The sequence below is a fragment of the Doryrhamphus excisus genome, chromosome 8 (genome assembly GCF_030265055.1).
Source record: "Doryrhamphus excisus isolate RoL2022-K1 chromosome 8, RoL_Dexc_1.0, whole genome shotgun sequence".
NCBI lineage: Eukaryota > Metazoa > Chordata > Actinopteri > Syngnathiformes > Syngnathidae > Doryrhamphus > Doryrhamphus excisus.
Genome location: NC_080473.1, coordinates 11,157,911 through 11,184,981, shown reverse-complemented (window position 1 = coordinate 11,184,981; position 27,071 = coordinate 11,157,911). Strand labels below are relative to the sequence as shown.

The 27,071-nt window shown below is 39.5% G+C and overlaps 1 protein-coding gene and 1 long non-coding RNA gene across 3 annotated transcripts in view; one reads left to right on the top strand and one right to left on the bottom strand.

Moving 5' to 3' along the window:
- Positions 1-8,521, bottom strand: part of scn2b (sodium channel, voltage-gated, type II, beta) — a 14,717-nt gene extending 6,196 nt beyond the window's left edge. The window contains exons 1-3 of one of the 2 annotated variants that reach the window (XM_058080180.1): positions 8,266-8,521; positions 1,628-1,788; positions 1,341-1,548 (exon numbers count right to left, since the gene is read on the bottom strand). In XM_058080180.1, the coding sequence (XP_057936163.1) occupies positions 1,341-1,548; positions 1,628-1,788; positions 8,266-8,338 (442 nt within the window). In that variant the 5' untranslated portion in view covers positions 8,339-8,521. The remainder of the gene's footprint in view (positions 1-1,340; positions 1,549-1,627; positions 1,789-8,265) is intronic. The other variant, XM_058080179.1, reaches the window with a different exon arrangement.
- LOC131134672 (uncharacterized) lies at positions 1,744-27,071 on the top strand. The gene is made up of 9 exons (XR_009131453.1): positions 1,744-2,190; positions 2,578-2,714; positions 9,247-9,652; positions 9,724-10,618; positions 11,096-11,213; positions 24,967-25,102; positions 25,242-25,318; positions 25,430-25,516; positions 26,465-27,071. It is a non-coding gene; the product is annotated as an uncharacterized LOC131134672 (long non-coding RNA).

Genomic DNA, 27,071 nt, shown 5'->3' with positions numbered 1-27,071 from the left:
TTTTCACCAAGCTGCTTGGTAATTGCTCCGTAGCCCTTTCCAGCCTTGTGGAGGTGTACAATTTTGTCTCTGGTGTCTTTGGACAGCTCTTTGGTCTTCGCCATGTTACAAGTTAAAGTCTTACTGATTGTATGGGGTGGACAGGTGTCTTTATGCAGCTAACGACCTCAAACAGGTGCATCTGATTCAGGATGATACATGGAGTGCAGGTGGACTTCTAATGGGCAGACTAACAGGTCTTTCAGGGTCAGAATTCTAGATGATACACAGGTGTTCAAATACTTATTTGCAGCTGTATCACACAAATAAATTGTTAAAAAATCATGCATTGTGATTTCTGGATTTTTCTTTTTAGTTTATCTCTCTCACAGTGGACATGCACCTACGATGAAAATTTCAGACCCCTCCATGATTTCTAAGTGGGAGAAATAGCAAAATAGCAGGGTGTTCAAATACTTATTTTCTTCACTGTAGTTAATCTTCAAACAGCTAAAATAATGCATAAGGCTAAAAACAACCAATTACCTAAAAATGTCATCCAATACTTCTCTACAAGAGAGGAGAAATATGATCTCAGGGAAGAACTACATTTGAAACACTTATATGCTAGGACTATGTTAAAAAGCCATAGCATTTCAGTATGTGGAATCAAACTATGGAATGGATTGAGTAAGGAACTCAAACAATGCACAACGATGAGCCAATTCAAGAAACAATACAAGCAGTTGATGTTTGCTAAATACAAGGATGAAGAGTCTTGAACCAGTCATGATGTGCTATATATATCACTATATTGACACTTACTATGGTACCCATTATGTCATTGTATGGTCATATCACCTTGTACTTCGGTACGAGGTACATTATTAAAAAAAACAAAAAACAAAAAAAACTGTATTAAAAACTGTATTATGGAAAGCAGGAAGTGAACAAATGTAACAGTTACTGATTGTAAAAGTACCAGATGGAGGGGTAGGATTTAATAAAGCTTTACTTCTTCCTACTCCTTTTGGACATGTGGAACTGTGAACTGATTATGGGATGCACTCAATTGTAATCTGATGCATGTTAAATAAAATAAAACCATAAATATCAAAGCCTTTAGTATCGGTCAATATCCCTGGTATTTGTTAGTTATCGCATGTTGTTATTGTGATCAGGCTAGATTCAAGCGGTGCAGGATAGAAGTGCTGGGGTGAAGTTTGGAATGGACTACTTGAATTTGAGTGCTTATATCAAAGACTAAAATTAACATGGAAATGTATTTACTAATGTCTAAAAAGATGCAGTTAAAGATTTACATGTTTGTTTTTGTTCATAAGGGAAGTTTAGTAGCTTACGTTTCGTAAACACATTGAGCTTTATGACCCCATGTCCATGTATGCGGTCCGGGGGATTTATCACGTAACAGTGGTAATACCCCTCATCATCCTCCTGAACATCTAATAAAGTGATTGACAGGTCATTCTTTTCCAGGTTCCCCGCGAACATGACCCTGTCTGCAAACCGCAAAGCCACCATTCCTCTCTTCTTGTAGTACGCCATAAACTACAGAAAGAGAAAGAGAGATTATATGCAGTAGTTGTACTATAAGTTCCTCTTTCAAATTTGGCTGTGACATTCTTACCATCTGTTCTGTATCGTTGACTGTTTCTTGGTAGGTCCAGTTCATGACAAACTTGGGTGCAAATATCTTATAGCAGGAAGTAAATGTGCAAGGGATTTTGATATCTGTTCCATTCTTTACATTGATTTTACTGGGCACAATAACGTCCATGCATGAACAACCTGCAAGGAAGAACATTTCATTAGTGGTGGCATTGCAAATTGTAGGAATTAAAGCAACTAAGGTGAGCAGTTTTGACAGTAAAAGACTTTGACAAGCACCAATGTTATACCAATACAATCATCATTTCTTTCCACTGTTGAAAAAAAATGTTTTAAAAAAGCTTCAGTCGGGTTCTTTTCTATCCAGAAAATACTGTTGTGGCAGAATCCATGCTAATGTCTCTGAGGGCTACCGTCGGTTAAAAGCTTACAGCAGTTATTTTTGCTTTCGAGACGTCTAAACCACGCCCTTATCTATTCCAAAGGACAGATTGGTCCTGTCATTTCTGACAAGCCACCATCGATCGAGCCTGAAATCGCTAGAAGCGAAATGTGTTCCACTGGCTTCAGTTGAATTGGCTGGTAAACATGTTTGTAACATGGGCTAAAAAAACAAACAAAAAATCACTTCCGTTTGTTGTTAGTCATTTTGAGAGGCACTTTAGTGCACACTTCAATGTGCTGAAGAAGAGTTGACTGTTTGCAGACATGGATAAAAATACATTCTCACTCTTGAGTCATAAATGCCAGGAAGACCTGTGTAGTTTTTTATTGTTGCTATGCTAATTGAGCTGTTAACTATATTACACAATAGTAATTTAGAAAAGCATGCATTTGAAAAAAAAATGTACAAAGCATGATGATGAGTTTTCAGTCATATGGCAGCTAATGCAACCAAAACGCTGTTCGTGCGTGACAGTCAGTAAGCTAAACAAATAACCTGAAATATCATTTCATTCATCCGACTAGATGCAAATGGAAGTCATCGGGTTGCTCCGACTGCCCAGATACATGCTACCCGGAAGTCCTGCCAAGGGACCATCAGACAATGTACTCTCACATCGAAAGTCTCCTTGAAGTTTCACGACATATGTTCGCTTGAAAAAGTAAGTAAAACATGTTTTTATCTAAATTAATGTGAGTTAATGATTGCTTTTTTCAGATAATATCGCCAACAGCAGGGGTGCAGCCAAGCATTCAAAATTACTTTTTTGAATTATTTAATAATTACCTTTATTTTTGGAACAGTCAGGGGCACTTGGAATTATCCTTGCTTTCTACCCATAAGGCACTCATGGCCAATATCCCTCATTATAAATCAATTTTGAAAAATACATTTAACCCAGGCTGCAGGCTTCACAGCTAGGAGACCCGAGTTCAATTCCACCCTCGGCCATCTCTGTGTGTAGTTTGCATGTTCTCCTCGTGCATGCGACCATTCACACTCAAATTCATACCTATGGACAATTTGGAGTCGCCAATTAACCTAGCATGTTTTTGGAATGTGGGAGGAAACCGGAGTACCCGGAGAAAACCCACGCATGCATGGGGAGAACATGCAAACTCCACACAGAGATGGTGGAGGGCTAACCACTTGTCCGCCGTGCAGCCCACTGTTGAAGCTCAAATATTGAGCTTCAACACAGCAAACCTTATCAGCCACCTGAAACATCAGCATCACTACGCAACCCGGGGCTTGTTCCTTTCGTTTGAAAATTGCCAAAAAGGTTTTGCACAGACAACCTGAGGGCAAACTTTATTAATTATTAATTATTACAAATTAATCATGGAAATGGAACCTTTAAATGTTTTTTCCCTCATCAGATGGTTAACAGTTTTTATATATAATTGATGGGATTTTCTGGAATTTGCTTTAGGATTCCGTCTCTCACTGTTACAATAAAACTTGCAAAATCAGCAATGGGTGAAATACTTATGTCCCTCACTGTAAATACTTAATTACAATAAAATAAATGACTATGGTAAAAACTTCATGTATTTCCATAATATAAATTTGCTGAAAAATGATATAAGGCTTTCTATAAATTGCACAAAATATTTGTTTCAGGTCCACTTTCAACTTAATTGACTTCGAGCCAATTTAAATCATTTGTCATGCAGTGTATACAAAGGGGGCTGCACGGTGGAGGGGTGGTTAGCAGGCAGCCACCACAGCTAAGAGACCCGAGTTCAATTCCATTCATGTATGCCTGTCTCAAACAAACAGAAATGTTGTTGATTTTAAGTAAAAGTCTTCCGGGAGAACATCATGTGGATGAGAGATATTTATCAAATACTTGTCAAGATCAATCAGACTATTGAGAAACACAAGAGTTATGTATTATTTATGAATCAAAATGATCATATAGACTAAGCAAATCCTCCTCCTTCCAAACTATTTGTCCCAGCTTGAGTTTGCACCCTGCCAGACTCTGCCACCGTGTGCGTGCGTGCGTGCGTGATGTGACTCTGCACCATTCTCTCCTCTGCAGTCGGGTGTTACTGGCTCACTTCCCACTGCTGCTGCACCACTCCAGAGGCCTGCCTCTCTGCACCACACACACCTATGCACTCTCTAAAATGTCCACCCACTGTCCTATATGTATTATTTACTCATAAACTCACAAATTGCTATGCGCAACATTCCCCCACTGTCATGCGTCTTTTGGTGCAGCACAAACTCTTCGTCTTGTACCCCAAGACTTCACACACACATGCATCCACACCTTGAAAGTATGTGCGTTGTCAGCAGTGAGCAGAGCGTGCAAACTGTGCTTTGTCAATGTCATCCCCACACGCTTGACCTACAGTATCTGCTTACACAGCCAAGATCCGACACAGTCGAGCATGTTCTGCAGTTAGCACACACTTTTACACTGTAAACACACACTCTTTGCTGCCCTATCTGCCACATACTTATATATATATATATATATATATATATATATATATATATATGTTTAGAGAATCGTCCCTTGCTGACTCAGCAGTCCTGCCATGAGAGCAGCAGATGCAATATGAAACACACACACACACTTGCAAAGAGATGAAATACTGCAGTGAAGCAGCCTCATGCATACCTCCAGTCCCTGTACCCCCCCCCCCCTCCCATTTGTCCATCTGACTTGCCTCCTCTCGCACCTCCTTGCAACTTCACCCAGACTTACAAGGTCATTGCAGGAAAACTGAAGGTGAATGTATATTGTGCTCTTGCTTGTCCAGTAGTACTCGGTGTTATATGATGTGTACTTGTAGTGATCATTGTTACACCAACATGACATTCCTTACTGCTCTGAGCAATTCTAATTCCTGGTTCAGACTCACTGCTGGAGAGACTGCAAGATGTATCGCTTTATAGTGCGAGGGAACACACTCTGTACAGCACATGCATCATTTTAAGGCGGTACAACCATATTATTGTCCACAGACAATCAGCATTCATTCATTCATTTTCTACCGTTTTTTCCTCACAAGGGTCGCGGGGGTGCTGGAGCCTATCCCAGCTGTCTTCCGGCGAGAGGCGGGGTACACATAGGGCACATATAGACAAACAACCATTCACACTCACATTCATACCTATGGACAATTTGGAGTCGCCAATTAACCTAGCATGTTTTTGGAATGTGGGAGGAAACCGGAGAACATGCACACTCCACAAAGAGATGGCCGAGGGTGGAAGTGAACCCTGGTCTCCTAGCTGTGAGGTCTGCGTGCTAACCACTCGACCACCGTGCCGCCACTGGAAAGATTGTGATAATGAAAAAGTTTCAATATTATAGAAAACAAATAAAACACATGAGTAATATACAGTAGGAGAATACTATGTATTTGGGCCATTGCTGATTTAGCAGGTTTCCCCGCTTGCCAAGAGTGCAATGGTGCATCATTTTAGTGATAGCTTCATTTTGATAGTGAGAGAGACAGAACATCACCAAAAAGCGGACTAAGACATTGTATGCATTTTAGGACTTTTAGTTTAGGTCAGAAATATGTTTTTGACACCCTGGACAAACAGCATGTTAATATTTTGTAGAAATGCCATTATTGCCCAGCAGAGATGTTTTTTTTTTTTTTTTATAGTTGATGACAAGGTTTGTGCACATTGGGATGTTGGCCCACTCCACTCGTCTGGTGGGCTGAGTTTTAAGCCCCCACTCCCCAAGGATTTTCAATTAAATTCAAGTCTGGAGACTGGCTAGGTCACTCCGGGACCTTGATGTGTTTCTTTTTCAGCCACTGTTTTGTGGCTGTGGTGATGTGTTTAGGGTCGTTGTCGTGCTGAAACACCCATCCTCGGCTCTCTCAGTAATGGACGGAGGAGTTAGTCTATAATTTCATCCTCCCCTCAATGTATTGGAGTTGTCCAATCCCCTTGATATGATATCGCCACCATCTCAATGGTGGGGATGGTGTTCTTTGACCTTCAAACACGGTGAGTTGAACCCATAAAGTTCTACCCCATCACCAGGTGGTTAATGGCAACCTTCTGGTGGACCCTGTACATATGCCTTCTTCAGCAGCATGACTCTGCGTGAGCATCAGCTAATCATGATGGAGTAGTGTGTCACCAACAGTCCCAACTGAGGATTTCTCACTGTTGGCATGATCAGGGCCACCCCATGAGGAGAGATCTTGTATGGAGGCCAAGGCCAGGAGAGGCTGGCGGTGGTGTGATGCTTCTTCCATTTCCAATATAAATTTGCTGAAAAATGAAAAATGATATAAAGCTTTCCATAAATTGCACAAAATATTTGTTTCAGGTCCACTTTCAACTTAATTCACTTTTAAATTGGAGCCAATTTAAATCAATTGTCATGCAGTGTATATAAATGGGGCTGCACAGCGGACGAGTGGTTAGCAGGCAGCCGTCACAGCTCAGAGACCTGAGTTCAATTCCACCCTCGGCCATCTCTATGTGGAGTTTGCATGTTCTCCCCGTGCATGCGTGGGTTTTCTCTGGTTACTCCGGTTTCCCCCCACATTCCAAAAACATGCTAGGTTAATTGGTGACTCCAAATTGTCCATAGGTATGAATGTGAGTGTGAATGGTTGTTTGTCTATATGTGCCCTGTGATTGGCTGGCCACCAGTCCAGGGTGTACCCCGCCTCTCGCTTGAAGACAGCTGGGATAGGCTCCAGCAACCCCCGCAACCCTCGTGAGGATAAGCGGTAGAGAATGGATGAATGAATGTTTGTTTCGAGATATCTGATTGGATAGCAAACTATTCCCGAATGACTTAAACGATTTGATGTTGAATTGGTTGAAACATGGCGGAAATTGAAAAATGGCGGACACTAATAAAAGATGAAAGCGACGAAAACACATTCGAAGTATAGATGAAAGACATGAAAGCACACAATGAAAGCCCATGCAGAAATAAAAGCATTCACAGAATCAATGATGAGGTTGATGCAATGTAAAGTACTCCCATTTGCCAGGCCATCCATTATGAAGGTTTGATGTCCAATATTTGCATGACATTTAACACTTATTTTTTTTTACGTTGCACAACAAAATGTGATGACCGTGTAGTTATGATACAATTTTAGAAAATTAACTTAAATTTAACTTAAAGAGACAGTAAATCTAATGCTTACCACTCCCATAAATTAAAATAACTGTGAAGAAAACAGTATTTCTATGATAAAACATGTCTTATAGGTCCATTATTGAGGATTTTGTGTCTGAAGCAGTCAACTCAATCTCCAACGTTGACAAAGCCCATGAAAAATAACGACTTTTTTACATTCTGCTGCACTCTAGTGGTTGTTTTATGTAACTGTACATGTGCATTTGTTGTTTAATGGTTGGATGACAAAAACACAATCTGTGATGGTCTACCACAAGAGATACATATTACTTTATTTAAAAACACAACTGTACAAAACAGGGCTGCACAGTATTCCAACATAATATAGCTCCTTCTTTGGGCTGCTCACTTGTTGTCATGGAGCCAGAAAAGGGTGTGGCACAAAACAGGGCTGCACAGTATTCCAACATAATATAGCTCCTTCTTTGGGCTGCTCACTTGTTGTCATGGAGCCAGAAAAGGGTGTGGCACTCTATTTGTTGAAAACAAATAGAATGGCTAGTTAAACAATATAGATTAGACAATTAAGCAATACCACCTGCAAGGCCTTAGTCTTTGGAGGATGATAAACAACCCATAGATGACTTGTTCGTGTTTACATATACATGTGAAAGCTGGATTTAATTTATGGGAGTGGGAGACGTCTAGGTACAGTGGTCTTGGAACTGGATAAGGTCCGATGTGGTCTACATGCGAGAAAAAAACGTATACATGTGCATATACTGTATTTCACATATAGAATGAAGGTGTTACAAACACAATAATGGATGCAGGTAACGGTAATGTCTTATGTACATAAAATGTTGTGTCACAAAAACAACCATGAGTTTAATACCACCTTAAATCGAATATGAGGCTAACTTCAGCGTCGTGGAGGTTAGGCCTTAAAATAAAAAAATCAAATATCAAAAATGGCGAAGGCTAGCCGCGCGAATGTTTATTATAAAAGATGTCACGGTCGGGTTGACGTCATTTATTTACATTTGATAAAAAAGCTGTGCTAACAGGTTTGTGAAGTGGAGCCAGCTGTTATCAATGTGAAGGCTGCGGCCGGTGAGTTTCTTACCGGAGACCCATAGCAGGAGCAGCATCAGCAGCCGAGCACCACAGCTTTTCTCTCCCTGCGTGAGGAGACACATGGCCACTGCTTCAAAGCACACAAAACGATTTTTTCGCCGTTAGAAAATGCAGATAGGTACAAAAACAAGCAAAAAATATGATTTGTGGATAGTAAAAACGCAAAAAAGAAAAGAGTATATGTTTAGAGGCAGGACATAGCTGGCAGTGTCTGTAGCCTTATGTTGGTTGGTTTTATGGTTCTATGTTTACGACAGAGGCGAGCGGGCGACACAGAACAAACACAGGGCATGGATCACCTCACTCAATGAATTTGAAATCAATGTATCCATAAATATATGTATTGAATTCCATAATATAAGACAATAATAATTTATTCCAGTGGATAAGATGACAGAACCGTTGTTTATTACCGTATTTTTAAGGCAAAAATTTTAAGGCAGATATTCATTGTAACTGTAGATTATGCATGAATGGAAATGAAGTTAATGTTTAACATGGTATAGTCTACAGTATAGTCTAATAAATGATGCTGCCGTGCAAACCAAACAATAAATTAACTCGAAGACCTCCACGATAGGGATGCTGCGGGAATCTTGGGGAATTTAAGAGGCATACAGTAACTGCCAGTCACAGTTATTAGATGTAATTAACTGGAATTAATAGTGTCTAAATATCCATTCTGAGACCTGAGTTTGATACTCCGCTTTGGCATTTTTGAGCTGGAGCCTACCCCAGCTGACACTGACTGCAAGTGGGGTAGACTGCAAGTGGGGCGTGCTGTTTTGTCACAGAATTGTCACTGCATCAAGCTGAACATGTGGAAAAATGTAATGGCTTTGCTGGTCTTTCACAGTGTTTGACACCGAACCACTGATCCTGTTTCACAAAATATATCAACACCTCCATGAACTGCACTGCATTGTTAAACAGTTGTATGTGCACATGTTTTTTTTTGTTTGTTTTGCAGTTCCCTTTTATGGAGGTTCCTGGGGTGAAACCACCTGCTGACAATTGCTCATCAGGGCCTGATCAGTCTATTGGTTGACACACTCAGGCATCGGACTCTTGGCGTGGAGAACCGTAGCAGCTTCTTACTAAGTTATGAACTTCATATTTGACACGGCCACCACAATGGCATGTCAAAACCCCTGCCGCAGATAGTATTGCCGCAAACTACCAGCCAACAGCTCAATGTCTGGGCTATATTGCTATTCTTTAATAGTGATGTGCCAAGAAAGGTAAGAAAGTAAGTAACATTGTGTTTGAGTGTATGTTTGTTTACAAAAATAGGTGCCGGCGATCTACAGAAAATTAACTCCAGCAATGCACCATCGGTCGTGGGGGGCAGAGCAGAATTCAACCTCACGCCTCAAGTAAATGCTAATGCTGACCCCATGACGCCACATTCAGTATAGACTAAGTGCTTGTTTGACTCTGTTCACAGGCCAAGAGGAGCCATCCAGTGCTGCCGATCTGCAGTTTGTGCCCCCAAAGCAGTCATGTCAGCTCCCACTGCACACTGAGGTGCAATGCCACCCGGGTGGATCTCATCCTGTTTTACAGAGCGGGATCTAAAATGTAAAGATGTCTTAATTGTCATTAAATTGCAGTCAAGCCTCTTTGGGATTTATACCTGTTAGTGTGTCAGAATGTGTGATGGCAGAGCAATGTGTGATAAGTTAAACAAAACCTTCAAGGATGATTATATGTCGGACAAACAAGCAGTTTGAGGCCAATCGACGACAGATTGACAGCCACACAAGCTGGCCACAGTTATCATCGGTCACCCTTGTGATGGCCGAGGGTGGAATTGAACTCCGGTCTCCGAGCTGTGAGGCCTGCGTGCTAACTAGTTGGCCGCCATGCAGCCTCTCCAAAATATGTCAGCATCAATTCATTAAAATAAGTAATCACATTCATAATAGTCTTGTAACTGCAGCTGTAATGCGGAGTATATTTTGAAATCCATGCTTTTAATTTGAAACGTACCAAAAAGGAAGTTGTTCTGTTAAGCCTTAAACTTAACACAGAGACTGCTGGCACGTGTCGTTTATTCGTACTTAAGAGAACACTAAGTAAAAATGAACGCATGTGGCATTTACTGTTAAATAAGTGTACAACGGATTTAGAGTTTTGCAGTTATAGATAAGTCATCACATTCATAATAATCTTGTAACTGCAGCTGTAATGCGGAGTATATTTTGAAATGCATGCTTTTAATTTGAAACGTACCAAAAAAGAAGTTGTTCTGTTAAGCCTTAAACTTAACATAGAGACTGCTGTGTCGTTTCGGTGTCATTTATTCGTACTTAAGAAGAGAACAATAAGTAAAAATCAAGGTATGTGGCATTTACTATTAAATAAGTGTATAACGGATTTAGAGTTTTGCAGTTATAGTCCTTGAAAGGGTAGATTTTTTGTGGATCCAGAGGATGGCGCTGTACCTCCATGACTCAAACAACTATCCTCAACAGAACAGCTGTCAAAATATCAAATTCCCCACCCCTCCATTTGGATTACATGTCAGCATTCAGATAAAATGCTGTGTAAATAGGCAGGGGGTCTGGTTGTGTTAAATTTGTGATATTTTTTCTATGCAAATGCACTTGTGATGAACCTGGTACAAGAAGAAAACATTTTCTATTGTGTAAACTGTTGAAAATATCTGACATTTATGAACAGAATCTTCATAAACAACTCTTCATCATGTCAGAGGGTGTCATTTGTTGATTAATGATTCAAGTGGTTTTCAGGGGAAATGCCAGTCAGATTGACACCTCTGCTACTGCTGATTAGTTTTCTGTATTGTTTGTCAGAGAGACAGACTGCACACAAGGACAAGGACGGAGCATAAAAGACAGATCATAAGGAAGGTTTGTTCGAAGACTGGTGGTCATCCAGTTGGGCTCTTAAATCCACTGGGATAATACTGGGGTGTGTTTTCCATTTCATTTAAATGTTTGATAATACTTCTTGTCCTGCCTTATCTTTCTGCCACACACATTCATTTCATCTCTGAACAACTACATGGAGAACAATTAAGGGGGAATGAGATGACAAGAAATGTATCTGACACTTTTTTTTCTCAGTCTTCCTTCTCCTATTGACCTCTATTTGTGGCATGATGATATGCTGCAGCACACCAGCATTTAGTAACTAATGCAAAGAAATACAGTGGGGCATTTGTCTCAGAAATTATGTCCCAAAAATCATCATCTTGCATGAGCTCACATGAGATTTCATGTGACAAGTCATCATCTAAATGGATTGTTAACTCCATGTGAGTTTTGGTTATTCTTTGTCTTTTGTGTTGCCCATGAGCAACACAAAACATATAATATACACATATACAACATATAATATAGGCAGATGCTCAGGGTGCAGTGACCTCCAGGGGGTGCCAAAACATCAAAAAAATTAAGCATTTTCAAGCATAAAAGTGGCTAAAATACAAGTATAATTCAAATACACTGAAAGATATGTAGTACCTGCATGCAAGGGGAAAAAATGAAAACATGAAAACTCCATACAGAGACACGTTCGCGATAAATAAATTTTTATCATATAGAATTCACCAGAATGTTTTCATAGTTAAGAGCATAGAAACCCTGTTTGACTTTCTAAATACAGTTTTTAACATCATTAGAGCCCCGTAGACCTTAAAAAAACATGTCTATACACTCCTATCTTCTTATGCTGGAGGGACTGCTAGGTAGTGACTTACCACTTCCACACGGAATGTGAGGAAAACCCTTTCACGTCGGAAAGGGCATGGTGAACTTCATGCAGTGTTAAGGTAATATAATATAAGGTTCTGTTGCAATGTTTTCTGTCATTATTGCCGCTTAGTGACCAGGACACTTTGTATTAATTTTGTTGTTTTCTTTGACTTTTCAAGGCTTTTTAGGAACACTAATTAAGAAATCCAATCACATGGCAGCCTGGGGTTACGTCACATGTAGCAGAGTGTCCTAATGCTGCTCAATTTAATAGCCCAGTGAAAACAAGATAATAACCCAGGACGTCTAGGGCAGCATGTGAAAACAGGACTGTTCCCTTATTGACTTACTAGAGGCACAGTATTTAAACGATTAGTTTACTGTACAAAAAAAAAAGTATGGGATATATTGTGAGATTAGAACACAGTTATACTAAATTAGCCGAATAGCTGTGTCAGTACGCAGGGTTAAGTTTAAAAAAATGTGGGTAATTACGTTACATGTATAGTAAATACAATAATTCTACCACGCTTGACAATAATAATAATTGATTTAATCGTGATTTGATGTCACATGAGGTGAAAAACTTTGGAAATCTAATTTAACAGGCTGGCATTTTCACATTGTTATTGATACTGTCAGTCGAATTAAATAAATTTGTATACTACTACTACTATATTGACATACTGTACTGTACTGTATGCCTTTGTGCACCACTCTTTCCAAAAAAGAGCGATGTAATTATTTATTTTTCATTCACCAAGGATAAAACCCAAGACTACGCAGCTTTGTCAGTTTTAGAACTGTACAACATCACACTTTTTTTACACTTTAACTGTAAAAAGGATAGCTTAATCTTATTAGTGGTTGGATTCCAGTAAGCCTAATTTGCTGCATTGTAAAACATGAAGGGAATCTAGCTGTTATTTAAAGGATTACACAACAAGGATACCAGGATTCCGATAAGTACTGCAGAAAATAATCAAATGAATGAAAGAACATAATGTTTTCTCTTCGAAAGATACACGCATAACATACAAAGAAATGAACTCTGTGTACAGTGCAGATGCAGTACCAAAATCAAAACAAACATCTTCTCTACAGGGCCACATGCATACATAATAGACATGTAAAGTGCCTGCAGCCTGTCAGTGGAGATTTGCGATTCAACGGAACTCCTTTTTTGAAAAAAAACTGTGCCTCTATCAAAGAGGTCTCTGCAGGAATTGGCCAGCGCTTGTCTCTTCAGTTCTTTCGTCCTTCTTCCTTTATTCTTCTCCAGGGATTTTTTTCCTCCACAAAATTCAAAGGAAAAGGATTTCACAAGCTAACATTCAAAGCTTTGTTTGGTGATTAGTCAAGGAGAAGAAACACCGAAGCGTGTGTTTGTGGGTGTGTCATTGCAAGTAGTGTGTACACTGGGGTTCTTTGCTGACAGCTATGGCAGAGTTAATGTCATAATGACACCTTGAGATGAGCCGTCGGGATCATGGGGTCAAAAGGTTGGCAATAGAATGCACATTAAACATTTCATGGTAATTATAATCATTCCAGCACTCGATATCAACACTCAAAAAACACATTGATGCCTATTTCTTCCGGTATTGTATTAAATAAGTTGTTGCATGCTACATCGCAGTTGTAACATCGTTCCCTTGCATGCATAAGTAGTGTTACATTGAAAAGACATTGCGGAACATTACATTAACGTCACTTATAGCCACATATGCAGCATTTCTGAAAAAAGGTTCCCCCATTCGGTGTGGAAGTGGTACATTTTTGACTTCTTTGTCCTTTTTCCCCACTCAAACTCATACGTAAAGGGGAACAGTACTTTTTTGGATTTTTTCACATATTTCTTTCCCCTTTCTGAGCATTATAACACAAGAAAATGATATGTTAAAGTGCAGTTCCCCTTTACGTTAAGAATCAATTAATTGGAGGCCAAATAGTTAGCAAAAAGTGTCAAAACATAAATGTTTTGAGAGAGCAAGTCATAGCATGAAATAGGACATCCCAAAAACCGGCGACTCTTTTTCTCTGTTTCTGTCTCTCACATTGCTGGTTTTTAGAGGACTTTAAGTGCTCTCTAATGGAATCTAATGCTAAGAATCCACTGGGTTGGCGCCAGTTGGTGCCAGTTTGCGCCAATGCAATTTGCTGTGGCGCCTAGTGTCGCCAATAAGGTGCCTTGTGCCGTGCTGTGGCTCAAACTGCCTCCCAACTGGCTCATAATGGTGGCAAAAAATGAGTTTGGGGGCAAGAAAATGTCAAAATGTTTAAAATCTTTGTTGCATCGATTGCTTGATGCACGTGGCCACCAAGTGGAACCAAATGTCGCAAACAATGCGCCTATCAAAATCAAGTCAAGTTGCACCAAATATGCTAGGAGTCCACTGGGCGGGCGCCAGTTGGTGCCATTAACGGCAACATGGCAACATACTGAGCGAATATTAATTCGGCGCCACAGCAATCCACTATGCGCCAATCACTTAATGTTTGGCGCACTAACTGGTGCCAGCCCAGTGGACTCCTAGCATAATATAAAGTATTTTGAATGAAGCATATCACAGACATGTTATATAAACACCTGTGGACTGTTTTAAGCTGGGGAAAAAAAAACATACGTCTCCTTTAACTGCCACATCGGATCAGAAAAACAAATTGTGTATGCTCACATTGTTGTTGTCCCACAGCTACAATTTTTCCACCCTGTGAATATGAGGAACAAGCGCAGCTGTCTATCATTAACATCCATTATACTCCCATATTCCATATAAACAACCTCCCACCAGCGCTCATCATAACACATTCTTTATCCATTCCCAGGTTTTCCATTCCAAAGAAGACCACGGGAGCTTTTTATGATAATTTCACTTTTATGCAACATTACAAAAATAGATCTAAAATAAACATCTTAGCCTCTGCCAGTCAGAGAGTAATTGTTTGCTTTGAAACAAAGCAAATGTCCCCTCGTCTTTTCTATGCTGGCAGCATTTCTGTAACGTGTGGTTTTATACAGTGTGCATATATAGTCTATGATGATATCAGTACAGTATGTCGCCCCTATTCATGGGGTTTACATTCAAATACACAAAAATTAAGATAAATGTCGATTTATGGCTTATGCTGCTGCATCGAGTCATCGCTGTATCGATACAACAGATGGTCACGGTCTAGCCTTTAGCCTGGTCGCTACAGGTGCACTTCCATCTCCTGTGGTGCTGCCTTCATCTTCCTGTAAAGCATCTAGCGATGGTATGCGTATCCACTCCTCTGCAGGCCGCCGGGTCGTCCCGGCTAGCTGCCGGAGAAGGCATTTCTCCTAAAGCCACCTCTACATAATCCACACAGCTTGCCTGCTGGAATTCCAGTAATTTACCATCATATTTTAGAGGTCTATTATTATCAGACTGTGAGCTATGGCATTGCTATTGTGTATTACTAATGGTAATACATGTAATATTGAAGTGTCACTGCACAAGGCAGAATTGGAACCCCGCGTTGCGTGCTTTGTGCACACTGAGTCAAGCAATCCAAGCTGGCCTTGGTTTTTCTCTGAGTCAACCATTTCGTTTCACTTGTTCTTCATTGGAGTTCAACAGCTACTGCTGCAGGAACTGTAGTAAAGCGACACTTGATCAAACATACTTATGATTTGTCAGAACAAAACACAATCATTGCATAAGACCTCTATGAAAATGTGATACTAGTGTCTATGTTGAAAGTTCATGACTTCACTACTGGTTCCATACCCTAGACATCATGGGAACAGTAGCTCTATTAGCATAAATATACAACTAATCTACTGCAATCTATTTCATATGTGTCTTTACATAAGTAATCAACATAATCATAATCATAACAGTAGCAGCTACAATTGCCCGTCCTTATTTTAACTTTTGTAGTTTATTTTTGTTTCAATTTGCGGAAAACATTTCAAAATGCACCTGCATTGTTTTGTGACCTGGTTAAATTGAAATGTCTTTGTCAAGTTGTACTTTTCTTAAAAGTAATTATAAAATATAATAATAATAATATTTGTCATAACATATCTACAATATCATGACACATCATTACACAGATATATTGGGATGGTTTTTGAGCCACCACCAGTCTAGGGTATAAACCTAGTCAGGACAAACGGATGTGTGGAAAACATCAACATGTCATTTTTGGGTGATTTTGATGCATGTCTGGGTCGCAGATACTGTATCTGAAACTTTTGGGCAAAGATTAACATGTATTTGGGACTGTTCATAAACTCCTAAAGGAGGACTAACTGAAAAAAACAACAACTCCAAATAATTCCAGTTATTTATTATTTTCTCCTCCAGTTATGTAGGTCCCATTCCACAGCAAACACAATGAGAGATGATGAAAGAGTGCATGTACAGTCCAGCATCATCATAGTAACTCTCCCTCCTGCATCAACCACCAGTTATTAGCATGTACTGTATATATTTATGAATGTTTATTTTGTTGTCTCCTCCTCGGCTTGACTGTATGGTAAACCTTGTTGAATATTCTGTCTGATCAAACAGTATGAATAAATATATGTGTGGGAAAACAAAAGCAAACTAGACTGTCAAAATGCATTAGATAGAAGTCTGATCAGGTTAAATACATCACAGTTAGAAAAGCCCCGTTTGGAGAGACTCAACGACTGAATGATAAAACAAAAATAAACCTCTGGAACTAATTATTTCCATTATTTCAGAATTCTAAATTTCAACAAACTGGAGGTCAACCAGAATCAGGGCTGTGCTCGACATCAAGAGGTTCCAGTGAAATGAAATATTTAATATTATACTCATACCATGCCTTTTTGGACGACAAAATTAGCACAATGTCTACATGAACATGAAAGTGGTCACAATAAAAATCACTCACGATTCTGCATGAACTTCATATCAGAAGATACAAGAAATGATGGAACAGGTCAACAGTAAATGCTGGCTAAAATAAAGTATATGATGGATAAACAAAGGAAGCAAAAAGACTCCTTTGACAGTCAACACCACAAGAAGGAACTGGAAAATGTAGGAAAAAGCTCAGAAACCTTTTCCCGCTGAGAAGTACTTTGTCATCTGTGCTCAGAATGAGATAATCAATGCTACCTGTAGTGAGGACAGTTGCCACATCGAAGGTACCAGACATCAGAAAACACAACAAATTGTGACACCACGTCACACATCCTTACAACAAACATGGAGGTGAACGAAATACACCAATTGAGGTACGGTAATCCCTCGTTTATCACAGTTAATTGGTGTTATTGGTGACCTTTTTAATGATTTATTCTGCACGTTCTCCTGGAAAAAATATCAGTGGTATTATCAGCAATTAATACCAACTTTAAGTCTTTCCTAACTTTGCAGATGTCAATGTACAGGTTGAACAGTTTTGGTCCCAGTATTGACCCCTGAGGTGCTCCGCAAGTAATATTTAAATTTGTTCTCCGAGCTTTACATATTGCTTCCGGTCAGCTCGGTAGCTTTTGACCCAGTTCAAAACTAATCCTCTGATTCTGTACCTTCATAGGTGATAGGAAAAAAAAAGATAGAAAACTTCTCTTTCAAACAAATCCCATACCTACCTGTCCACAAACATCTTGACAAGACCTCCTAACTGGATCATGGTCTGTGCTGCACAGTATACTGATCTATAACATATGCTGCTGGCGGAAAAGGAGTGCAGAATTGGATTTCTCAACAAGAGCGATGGTGATAGAATTGGCAACCCCAGACTCCTTAAGGGAGAAACAAGAAGCTGATCCTGGGATGCCCAGAGTCACCCTTCCACACGTGTTTATGTATTGTAAAGACTCACTAAGCTGCTGTCAATTTCAGATTCACCGTCTTAGAGTTATTTCACAATGTTATTGATTGAGGCAAATATATACAATACCAAGCGGCCTCATGGAGAAGAGAGAGAGAAGAGAGTTCTGGGTTGTGAGCATACACACCGTACTTAGGAGATGGCATTTCTCACACAGGCAAACAGGCAACCCAGTTTACGACTACACAAAATATGAACATAGACATGGTTGTGCAACACTTCTATCATATATTTATGTCTACATCTTCACCAACATAACACCTGTTCCATCATTCTATGCAACATGCATCAGCGTGCAGCCAGCACCGGTCCAGTTTCTGTCAGTGAAGGTTTGAATGGTAGCCTGTCTCTCTATGTGCCTGAGGGTTGACTTGTTATTAGCTCAGGGTGTACTTCAAAGTCAGCTGGGATAGACTCTAGCTCACCTGTGACCATGAACAAGTTCTGTTCAGAAAATGGATTGATGCCAATATCACTTCCATACATCTAAATACGACACGCCGGCTCGATACGTGTAAATCAACATGTTGTACAACACTGCCACGGCCTCAGAAGTTCAACAATCAGTCCTTCCTACACAGATGCCAATAGCAGGCGCGAATACCTCAGAGTCAGCTGACTTCCCTTCAGTTAGGCTGCCCTGAAATAATGTGGAATCATAAACACCGTTACACAATTATTATATTACATATTGCATTGTTTAAAATTGTTATAAAAAGTTTTCAATTTCCATTGCCTGTGATGGGAGAACTTTCAGAAGCACTTGCCGAGATAAAATATTAGTTATTTCATATTTGATAAAATTATGGACAATTTCAAATTTAAAAAACAACAATAATTTTTTTTTAGTTCTAAAAGTAATTAAGGTATGTTTACTCACTTTTTTTTTCTTACAGCATTATATGCAAATTCGATGATGACATCATGTAGCAACTTCCAGAACAGTCAATAGCTATTTTTCTTACTGAAAAGTTAGCATGTTGGCCACAAAGTCAGGAGATCTGGAACACCTGGGTTCGATTCCCCGCTCTATGTGTGGGGTTTGAATGTTTCTCCGGGTACTCTGGTTTCCTACATTCCAAAAACCTGCTAGGTTAATTGGCGACTCCAAATTGCCAATAGGTATGAATTTGAGTGTGAATGGTTGTTTGAGTACCCTGCCTCTCACCCAAGGATAGGCTCCAGCATCCCCCAGCGACTCTTGTGAGGACAATGAATGAATTAAATATTGTTTATCACGGCAAAAATAACAAGATTAACGTGTGCTTTAATGTCATGAGCACTTTCAGATAACTAATATTCAAAGGCAGGAAGAGATATATTATCCTGCAAAAAGCAAATAACAATTTGCATATCCATTTCCTTCTTGTGGCTTTGAATCTACCACTGACTGATAACAACTTTTTCCCCCCTATTCTGTTTTTCTCTCTGCACCACTATAAATGTACATGTGATCATTACTCGGCCGGTTCAAATTATTCGACATTTGGCATACAAATGTGTCCGCTTCATTCGACATTAATAGATTATTGATTAATCTCGGAAGCAAGCAATTGAACTCTTCAAAATGTCTTCACCCACATACCTTGATTAATTTCTTCTCTCTGCAAGGTTAAACCTTTGATATTTCATAGTGCAATGGTACTCTGACTCTACACCCTCCCGTGCATTCATATTGATATGTCGTATACAGTAAATGCATCAGTGTTTTGATTGGTGTGATCGCTTTTCTGTTAGATATGTATGCCTGCCAGTGTTTTCTAGAGCTTCCTGCAAACAAACACACAAACAGTGAGCAAGACGCAGTCTGACAGACAGAAAGAGACAGTGACTGAGTGGGATGTCTTGAAGTGTTTAGCTGGCTGCCAATGGTGGTATTGGTCTAACATGTAACCTGTAGAGGTCCCTGTTGCACTATGCTTGTGCTGCACCCGTGTTTGGTGGCTGACATGGCTGCTGTAATGTGCATCTGACTTTCCTTGCATCACTAGCTAAAGGTCAAATGTCTTTCATCTTAAAATGTTAGGAGGTAATTGCTTATATTTGAGCAAAAAAAGACAGTCAGAGAAAGACCATGGGTGATAATTTACAATTACAGACCTGTCACACGAACCTGACCTTGAAGTCAACCTTAAGCTGGCCACAATAAAAGGTCTTTCCGAAATGTGTAGTTTTACATCTATAGCATTGTGTTTTTATTGTGTGTAATACATTGTCTATACCTTATCTTGAAATGCCACATCTATGAGGTGGATGGATTATTTCAGGTCACTAACACAGACTTACAGATTTGTTAACAATATTTGAGAGAAATAGGCCTTTTGTCTACATAGGAAAAGTTTTAGACCTTTGAGCTCAGCTCGGGATCCAAAGCAAAATTGTTGCGTTTATTGCTTTTTTGATGAGTATGTAAAAAAATACTTTATTTTCAAATCCTATTTTAAAAAGGTATGCAAGTATGTAATACGGATATCCTCCAGACAAACCAGAAGTTTTATAATCACTAGACAAACGGTCCCTGACTTATGGGTAATGAGTGACTAATCCCTTCTGATGCCCCTGCAAAGACTGCTTTACGGTGGCCATGTTTTTCAACCGAACTAGCTTTTGCGGCAAAATTTGGGGGTGATAACGGCGCCACCATGTGGTGTATTTGACAGAAAGATACTAGCAAGACACCAGGGATATATGTTTTGCCAAAATTTCACCTTGTTGTGCACAATAGTTCAGAAGTAGCAGTTAAATTACAGTGTACATGTTGTTGTTTAAACACCAAGTCTACCATTGTGTTATTCATTATTCATTGTGGGGGTGCTGGAGCCTATCCCAGCTGTCTTTGGGTGAGAGGTGAGGCACTCACAGCCAATCACAGGGCACATATAGACAAACAACCATTCGCTCTCATTCATACCTATGGACAATTTGACATAGCATGTTTTTGGAATATGGGAGGAAATTACATGCAAATATGGGGGAGAACATGCAAACTCCACACAGAGATGGACGAGGGTGGAATTGAACTCAGGTCTCCTAGCTGTGAAGCCTGCGTGCTAACCACTGTACCACCGTGCAGGCGTCAGCAATATAGCTTGTAAATAACATATCAATGAGTTGACTGTACTTGAACAGCCTCTGCAATCTACAGACCAAAATGCACTAGAATATCTTTTACATACAACTTATAATTCTGTCTCTGCAGTTTACACAGAGCAGAAAGGTCCAAAAAGCTTTGCTTTTGCAAAATTAATACATAAGTGCAGCTATAAATTGTTGAACACAACCCTGAGCTGTTTGTTTATATGATTAGAATTCCATTCTTTTTCTTTCATTGGCATGTATTTGTGCAGTTTTGAACCAAGACGACGGTAGTCAATAAGAACTCTTCGAACACTCTAGGGCACGTACACAAGCTTGTGAGGATTTGGACAGTTTTGATGAAAATAAATGGGCTGCCATCTTTGAACTTGTGTCTATGCAGTGTTGCTTAATGCATTCAGATGGGGCATACACGCGTCAACATGTTTCCATAATATTGACAAAGTATGAGAAGGGTAAGAAAATACTTCCTTGTGCTTGCCTGTGTGTGAAGATGCTCCATGAAGTGTGACAGAGTGTGACCCTGTAAATGCACTTCTTTCGACAGAGTGCCAGAGGTTTTACGGAGATAAATAAAGTAGAACAGCAGCCCTTCCTCCTCCTCGTCTCATGAGTTCTGCTGCTTTGCCTCCATTTACTAGCCAGTACAAACTATGTTTAGACCAGAGAGAAATCAACCAATCCATCACATTTAACCCCCTTTATTAGCTTTAGAACAATACCACCTTAAAGTGTACTTTGTAATTGGAAATGACAAGCATGGACACCCAAATCAAATGACTTTATTGCCTAATAGGCAAGCAATACCAAAGTATGGAATCTCGAAACGGAGATTGCCTTGTAGCATAGAAGCCGTAATGCTGTTTCTCCTGCAAGCATAAACCAATTTTACCGATTTTTATCGATTTTCTTCAACACCATCCGTGGGCTATAAAAATACTCTCGAAATGTATCGAATAACTGTGATGGACATGGTGACAGACATATGAAAATGGTAGCTTTAGAATAAATGGGAGGCATCAAGCAAGGCTATGTGCCTAATGGCTGACATGTACATTTGATCGTAAAGGGGCGGGCCGGACGTTGAGTGGAGATGACACAGTAAGTTGTGCGGTAGCCAAATAAGCCATTATCAGTCCCTATCATGCACCCTGCCTCTTTTTAGCCTCCCTCATAGTTTGTCAGTCTTCTGCTTTCCGACATCAGTCACTCTCTTCCTCTTTTTTTTCACGGCATGTCATCCCCACTTGGACAGAGAAGCCATTAGCCAACGCCCATGTGCTTTTATACAGATTATACTCCAGGCAGTCAGCAAGAAACCAAATGTGACTGAACTCTCCCTGAGTGTTTACTAACTCTATTTGACTACAGCCTTATCCGTTTTGAAGTTTGCATATGCAAGTATGAAGTCCCGCATGGCCCGAGGATTTAATTAAGCTTTATTCTGTCAGATGTATGAGTGTCAAAGTCAAACTACACAGTGATTTATTGTCCGGTTTTTTGTTGTTCTTCAAGAGCTCACATATCTTCTCCGGCCATTCAATCACTGAATATGATAGAAATGTAAGATAGACTCATTTCTAAAGCATTATGCAGCACTGCAGTTTTTCCTGTCCAAATGCTACAGCTAAGCAATTTACCAGTGATTGTGCTGAGGGAGCTCTATGCACTCTACTGGTATATTCTGAATTATAATAGCTCTAATAAAGATGCATTGTCATGATTTTGCTTGTATAATGAGTGTTGTAGTTTTAAAGCTAATTGGTGCCCAATGCTGGTCGTATGGTAATAAAAAATGGATTATGTGGTGACAAGTGTCCAACACCCTGCTAAAAAATAACAGTGAAAAATGCCAAAGGACTTTGAGTATTACATACTGAAAATATTTCCACAGAATTGTCTTAGAGGTTTTTTATTTCCCACAAAGTTAAATTCTGAAAACTGAAACCTACGGCCACAACTATATGGTTAAATAGTATGAAGAAGAACCTGATGAATTTTGATGAGGATCTAGTTAAAAGTGTGAATACAGTAATTCAATGGTGTGCCGTCAGGCCTGCAAACCCTTGTCTGCTGGCCTAATCACTACTAGAAGCACTGACCTACATTTACAACTTCAATTCTAATATTGGTTCAATTAAATTATATTAATTTATTCTTTGCTGCACGGCGGTTGAGTGGTTAGCCCGCAGGCCTCACAGCTTCCACCCTTGGGTGTCTCTGTGTGGAGTTTGCATGCGTGGGTTTTCTCCCACATTCCAAAAACATGCTAGGTTAATTGGCGACTCCAAATTGTCCATAGGTATGAATGTGAATGTGAATGGTTGTTTGTCTATATGTGCCCTGTGATTGGCTGGCCACCAGTCCAGGGTGTACCCCGCCTCTTGCCCGAGGACAGCTGGGATAGGCTCCAGCACCCCCTTGTGAGAATAAGCGGTAAAGAATTAATAATTTATTCTTTGGCCCACTGCTTCCAGTAGTCTGTGTATGTTGACTTCTGATTTGTCTCTCAGGGCCTGCTAGCAGGCCTCCACTTCTGAAATTCAAATAGCAGCAATCACATATAATTTTTTTCAAAAAATTTCTTCAAAAATTCTTTTCAAGTCTTTCTAAGGCCCTGGTGCCAAATGCACCACCCAACACTACAATAAATAATTTTCACTTTTCACCATTACAGTCCACTTGCATCGGGGTCAAACGGTGCACTTAAAAACCATGTCCAGCAGATAGAGCTGCACCCACTGATATAGTAAAAATGTATAGCCTTGCATGGTGTAATTTTTCAGCAAACAATGATGACATTTCGAGTTTTTTAGCCTTTATACTAAGAGCTATTCATGTAAACAACCAATTATTTTTATGTCAGCTGGCCATGTCTAGCTAATTTAAATAAGACCGCCCTCAACCCAAGGCTGAGAATGTCTGTAATGGCTTAACTTTCTCTCTCTCTCTCTGGTGTAGACATGGGCTGTAGTTGTCTGGGTGAAACTTTCGATATGCAACATGCGCTCACTTAGAAGGCTCGCACATCACATGGGACAGCTACTTCACTAAAATCATTTTAAATGCATATAAATGACAAATCAAAGGGATAAATTTACATTTAAGGTTACTTTTACATTCATTAAAGACGTGACTGATGTGACACGGACACCATTTCAATCGTGTGTCTCACCTTCTTTATCAAAATGCTAGAACTTGCAACGTTCTTTGGCTCCATTTAGGGTAATTGAGGTGAGAAAGACTAAAATAACTAACGACACAACAGGAAGGTGGTGTCCATATGCCGTCTCGCTGCCACATCATGTCTTTGGGAACACTCGCATTTAGAATCACTTCAGTGAAGATAACATTAAATGTTAATTCATCCCTTTCATTCATCATTGATATGCATTTCTGCATGTAAAAGTGAAATTGTAAAACATTTTTGGGCTTTCAGGAACAGATTTATTGGATTTAAATTATTTCTCATGGTAAAATGTATCTGGTTTGTGTCCGTTTCGGTTTGATATGGACTGTCAGGAACAAGTTAATGATGCTAACTCAAGTTGTACTGTATAATATTTTATCATTACACCTGTGTTTTGGGTTGTCATTTTGGTTTTAGTAGCACTAATATATTCTAGACACATTCATTGTTATAGACTGCTCTCTGAATGCAAACATTTTTTTTTAATCTATTATTGGTTTTCTTACGGGAAAATTGTTAGATGGCATTTTGATGATGCATATTGAAACAACTCAGTCTGACAAAAGTCATAAAGAATGATTTATAAACAGCACTCCACGGAACAACACACATCATTATTATATATGTTTGTGTCTGAGTGGGAGAAAGGTGCTCTTGTAGCTCAAAAGCGACAAAGTTGAAATGACTGGTGTTTTTGTAAGATAGAGGAAAAGTGAAATATCGTATAGCACTGGAAGACAAGATGTGCAAAACAAACACTACAGTGAAATTAATTCAGTGTATAAACCACAGACTGCTGTCTTTAATTTTTCTCACTTTGACCTTGTGCCTTTCATCACAGGCGAAGTCGCAAATGTCAGCGAGGTGTTAATTGATGCTGCCTGCCCTCGATATTGTGAAAAAGCACTCACTATGTGTGTATGTGCTTGCCCGTGGCTGTGTGGAAAAAGCACTAATGTAGCTGTGTCTTCAGTGGAGTAAGTAAAGCAACATAATGTAATTCAATGGCATAATTGCACTTAATAAGCCGTGATCCTTTTATGAAAATTAATGGAAAACATATTATATCACTCTCCTCTTGCACCCACTTTTACTCTGCTTATTTTTATATTGAAGCCAGTGCTTTGGGTCTGTCTGGTCTACTGAGACAATCTTTCCAGTGACCCGGTGTGTCATCAGAATAACAGCGTTAGGTGATTACTCCACGAGGAAGGGGGGGATGTATTGGCGTGGAAAACATCACGCAGCACTGCCTGATTAACAATCTGTCTGAGACATGCTCTGCACTGGCTGCACTCCTCCAGGGACTTTGGCTGCTGGCTCGGAGCTCGGCAAAGAGGGACAATGACTGAGGTCCAAGTGCATTCATGGAATCAGGTGCAGTCAGGCATGTGAGTATGTGTGTGTGTGTGTGTGTGTGTGTGGAAAGAAGGTGGAAAATTTAATTCCAGTCAACAAACAAGACTTTGGTAATATTTTCTTCCTTCCCACAATGCTGTGTCACTCTTCCTTTTTATTTGCATGTGCATACAAGATATGAGTGGTGCTGTGCTGTGTCTGATGTGTTGGAGTCACATTTCCGCTCTCGAAAAAGCAAAACAATAAACCTGAGCCAAAACCAATAATATTGTATGTTTGACATTCCCTCTCACAGACCCAACCCAACAGCTTCAAGAAGTTCATCGCTTTATTGGAGAAAAGTTTGTTTAGAAATCTTTAGCTCGGTCTTTGGATTCAGGACTGACAGGCAGATAGAAATGAAATAAATAGAAGGGAATGAAAAAAACGAGAAGGCTGAGGATAAACTTTGCCTCTATAGCCAGTTATGAGGTCTCTGAGGGTTTGCTTTATGCGTGTATGGGAGTAGAACTATCACTTTTTATGACATACATACAACTGTTTATGTATGTATGAAACAACAAGCTTACATTGTATGTTCCAGCGAATGGATTTACAGGTGCTTACGTTATGTATGTGAATAAACAGGCAGAATTTGAATGGTCAATTCAGTTTCATGTGACTACACATACACTGTATGTATAGGTTATAATACACTCCTGATTACATTTTGAAACCCAGTTGAAAAATTGCAAGAAGTTATATTTGACACTGTTGGATTTAAAGGAGGTTCTAAGTAGAAAAAAAAGAAAAGAAAGGGGAGTGAGACAAAACATGTTTTGAGTAAGGAATTTATTGCAAACAACCAAGTGAAATAAGCTGTTCATAGCCTTTAAAAGCTAAAATCTAAGCAAAAAGATGGATTCAATGTCATTTTTTATTTAACATAATAATATAAATAACTATGATAATTCATATATGTACAATTTCTTTCTCTTCAGGCTTTCCCCTGGCATCTCTGACTTGAAACTTGTACTCATTCCTGATCCTATCCATCCTGGTCACTCCCAATGAGAAACTCAGCATCCTCTTATTTGGTATCTCCAGTTCTGCTTCCTGTCTTTTCCTCAGTGTGCACCACCTAAGCATAATGCTTTAACTGTTGAGCCCCCCCCCCCCAAAAAATACAAGTTTAAATAATGATTCTAGTTGTAACTGCTATTATAATCAGTTATGTTGATGTGTACTTATGTGTTAAAAACATGTAAAATAGACTATAGATTGGAGTACAGTCAATTATTTTTACGTTTATGCTAAAGAACTAATGAGAGAGGCGGGATACACCCTGTACTGGTCGCCAGCCAATCACAGGGCACATCTAGACAAACAACCATTCACACTCACATTCATACCTATGGACAATTTGGAGTCGCCAATTAACCTAGCATGTTTTTGGAATTTGGGAGGAAACCGGAGTTCCCCGACGGGAAGAAAACATGCAAACTCCACACAGAGATTGCTGAGGGTGCAAATAAAACATATGAATCATTAAAAACAGAAAGGAAATGTCATATCTGAAAGTCTTAAGGAATAAACACTACATGATTA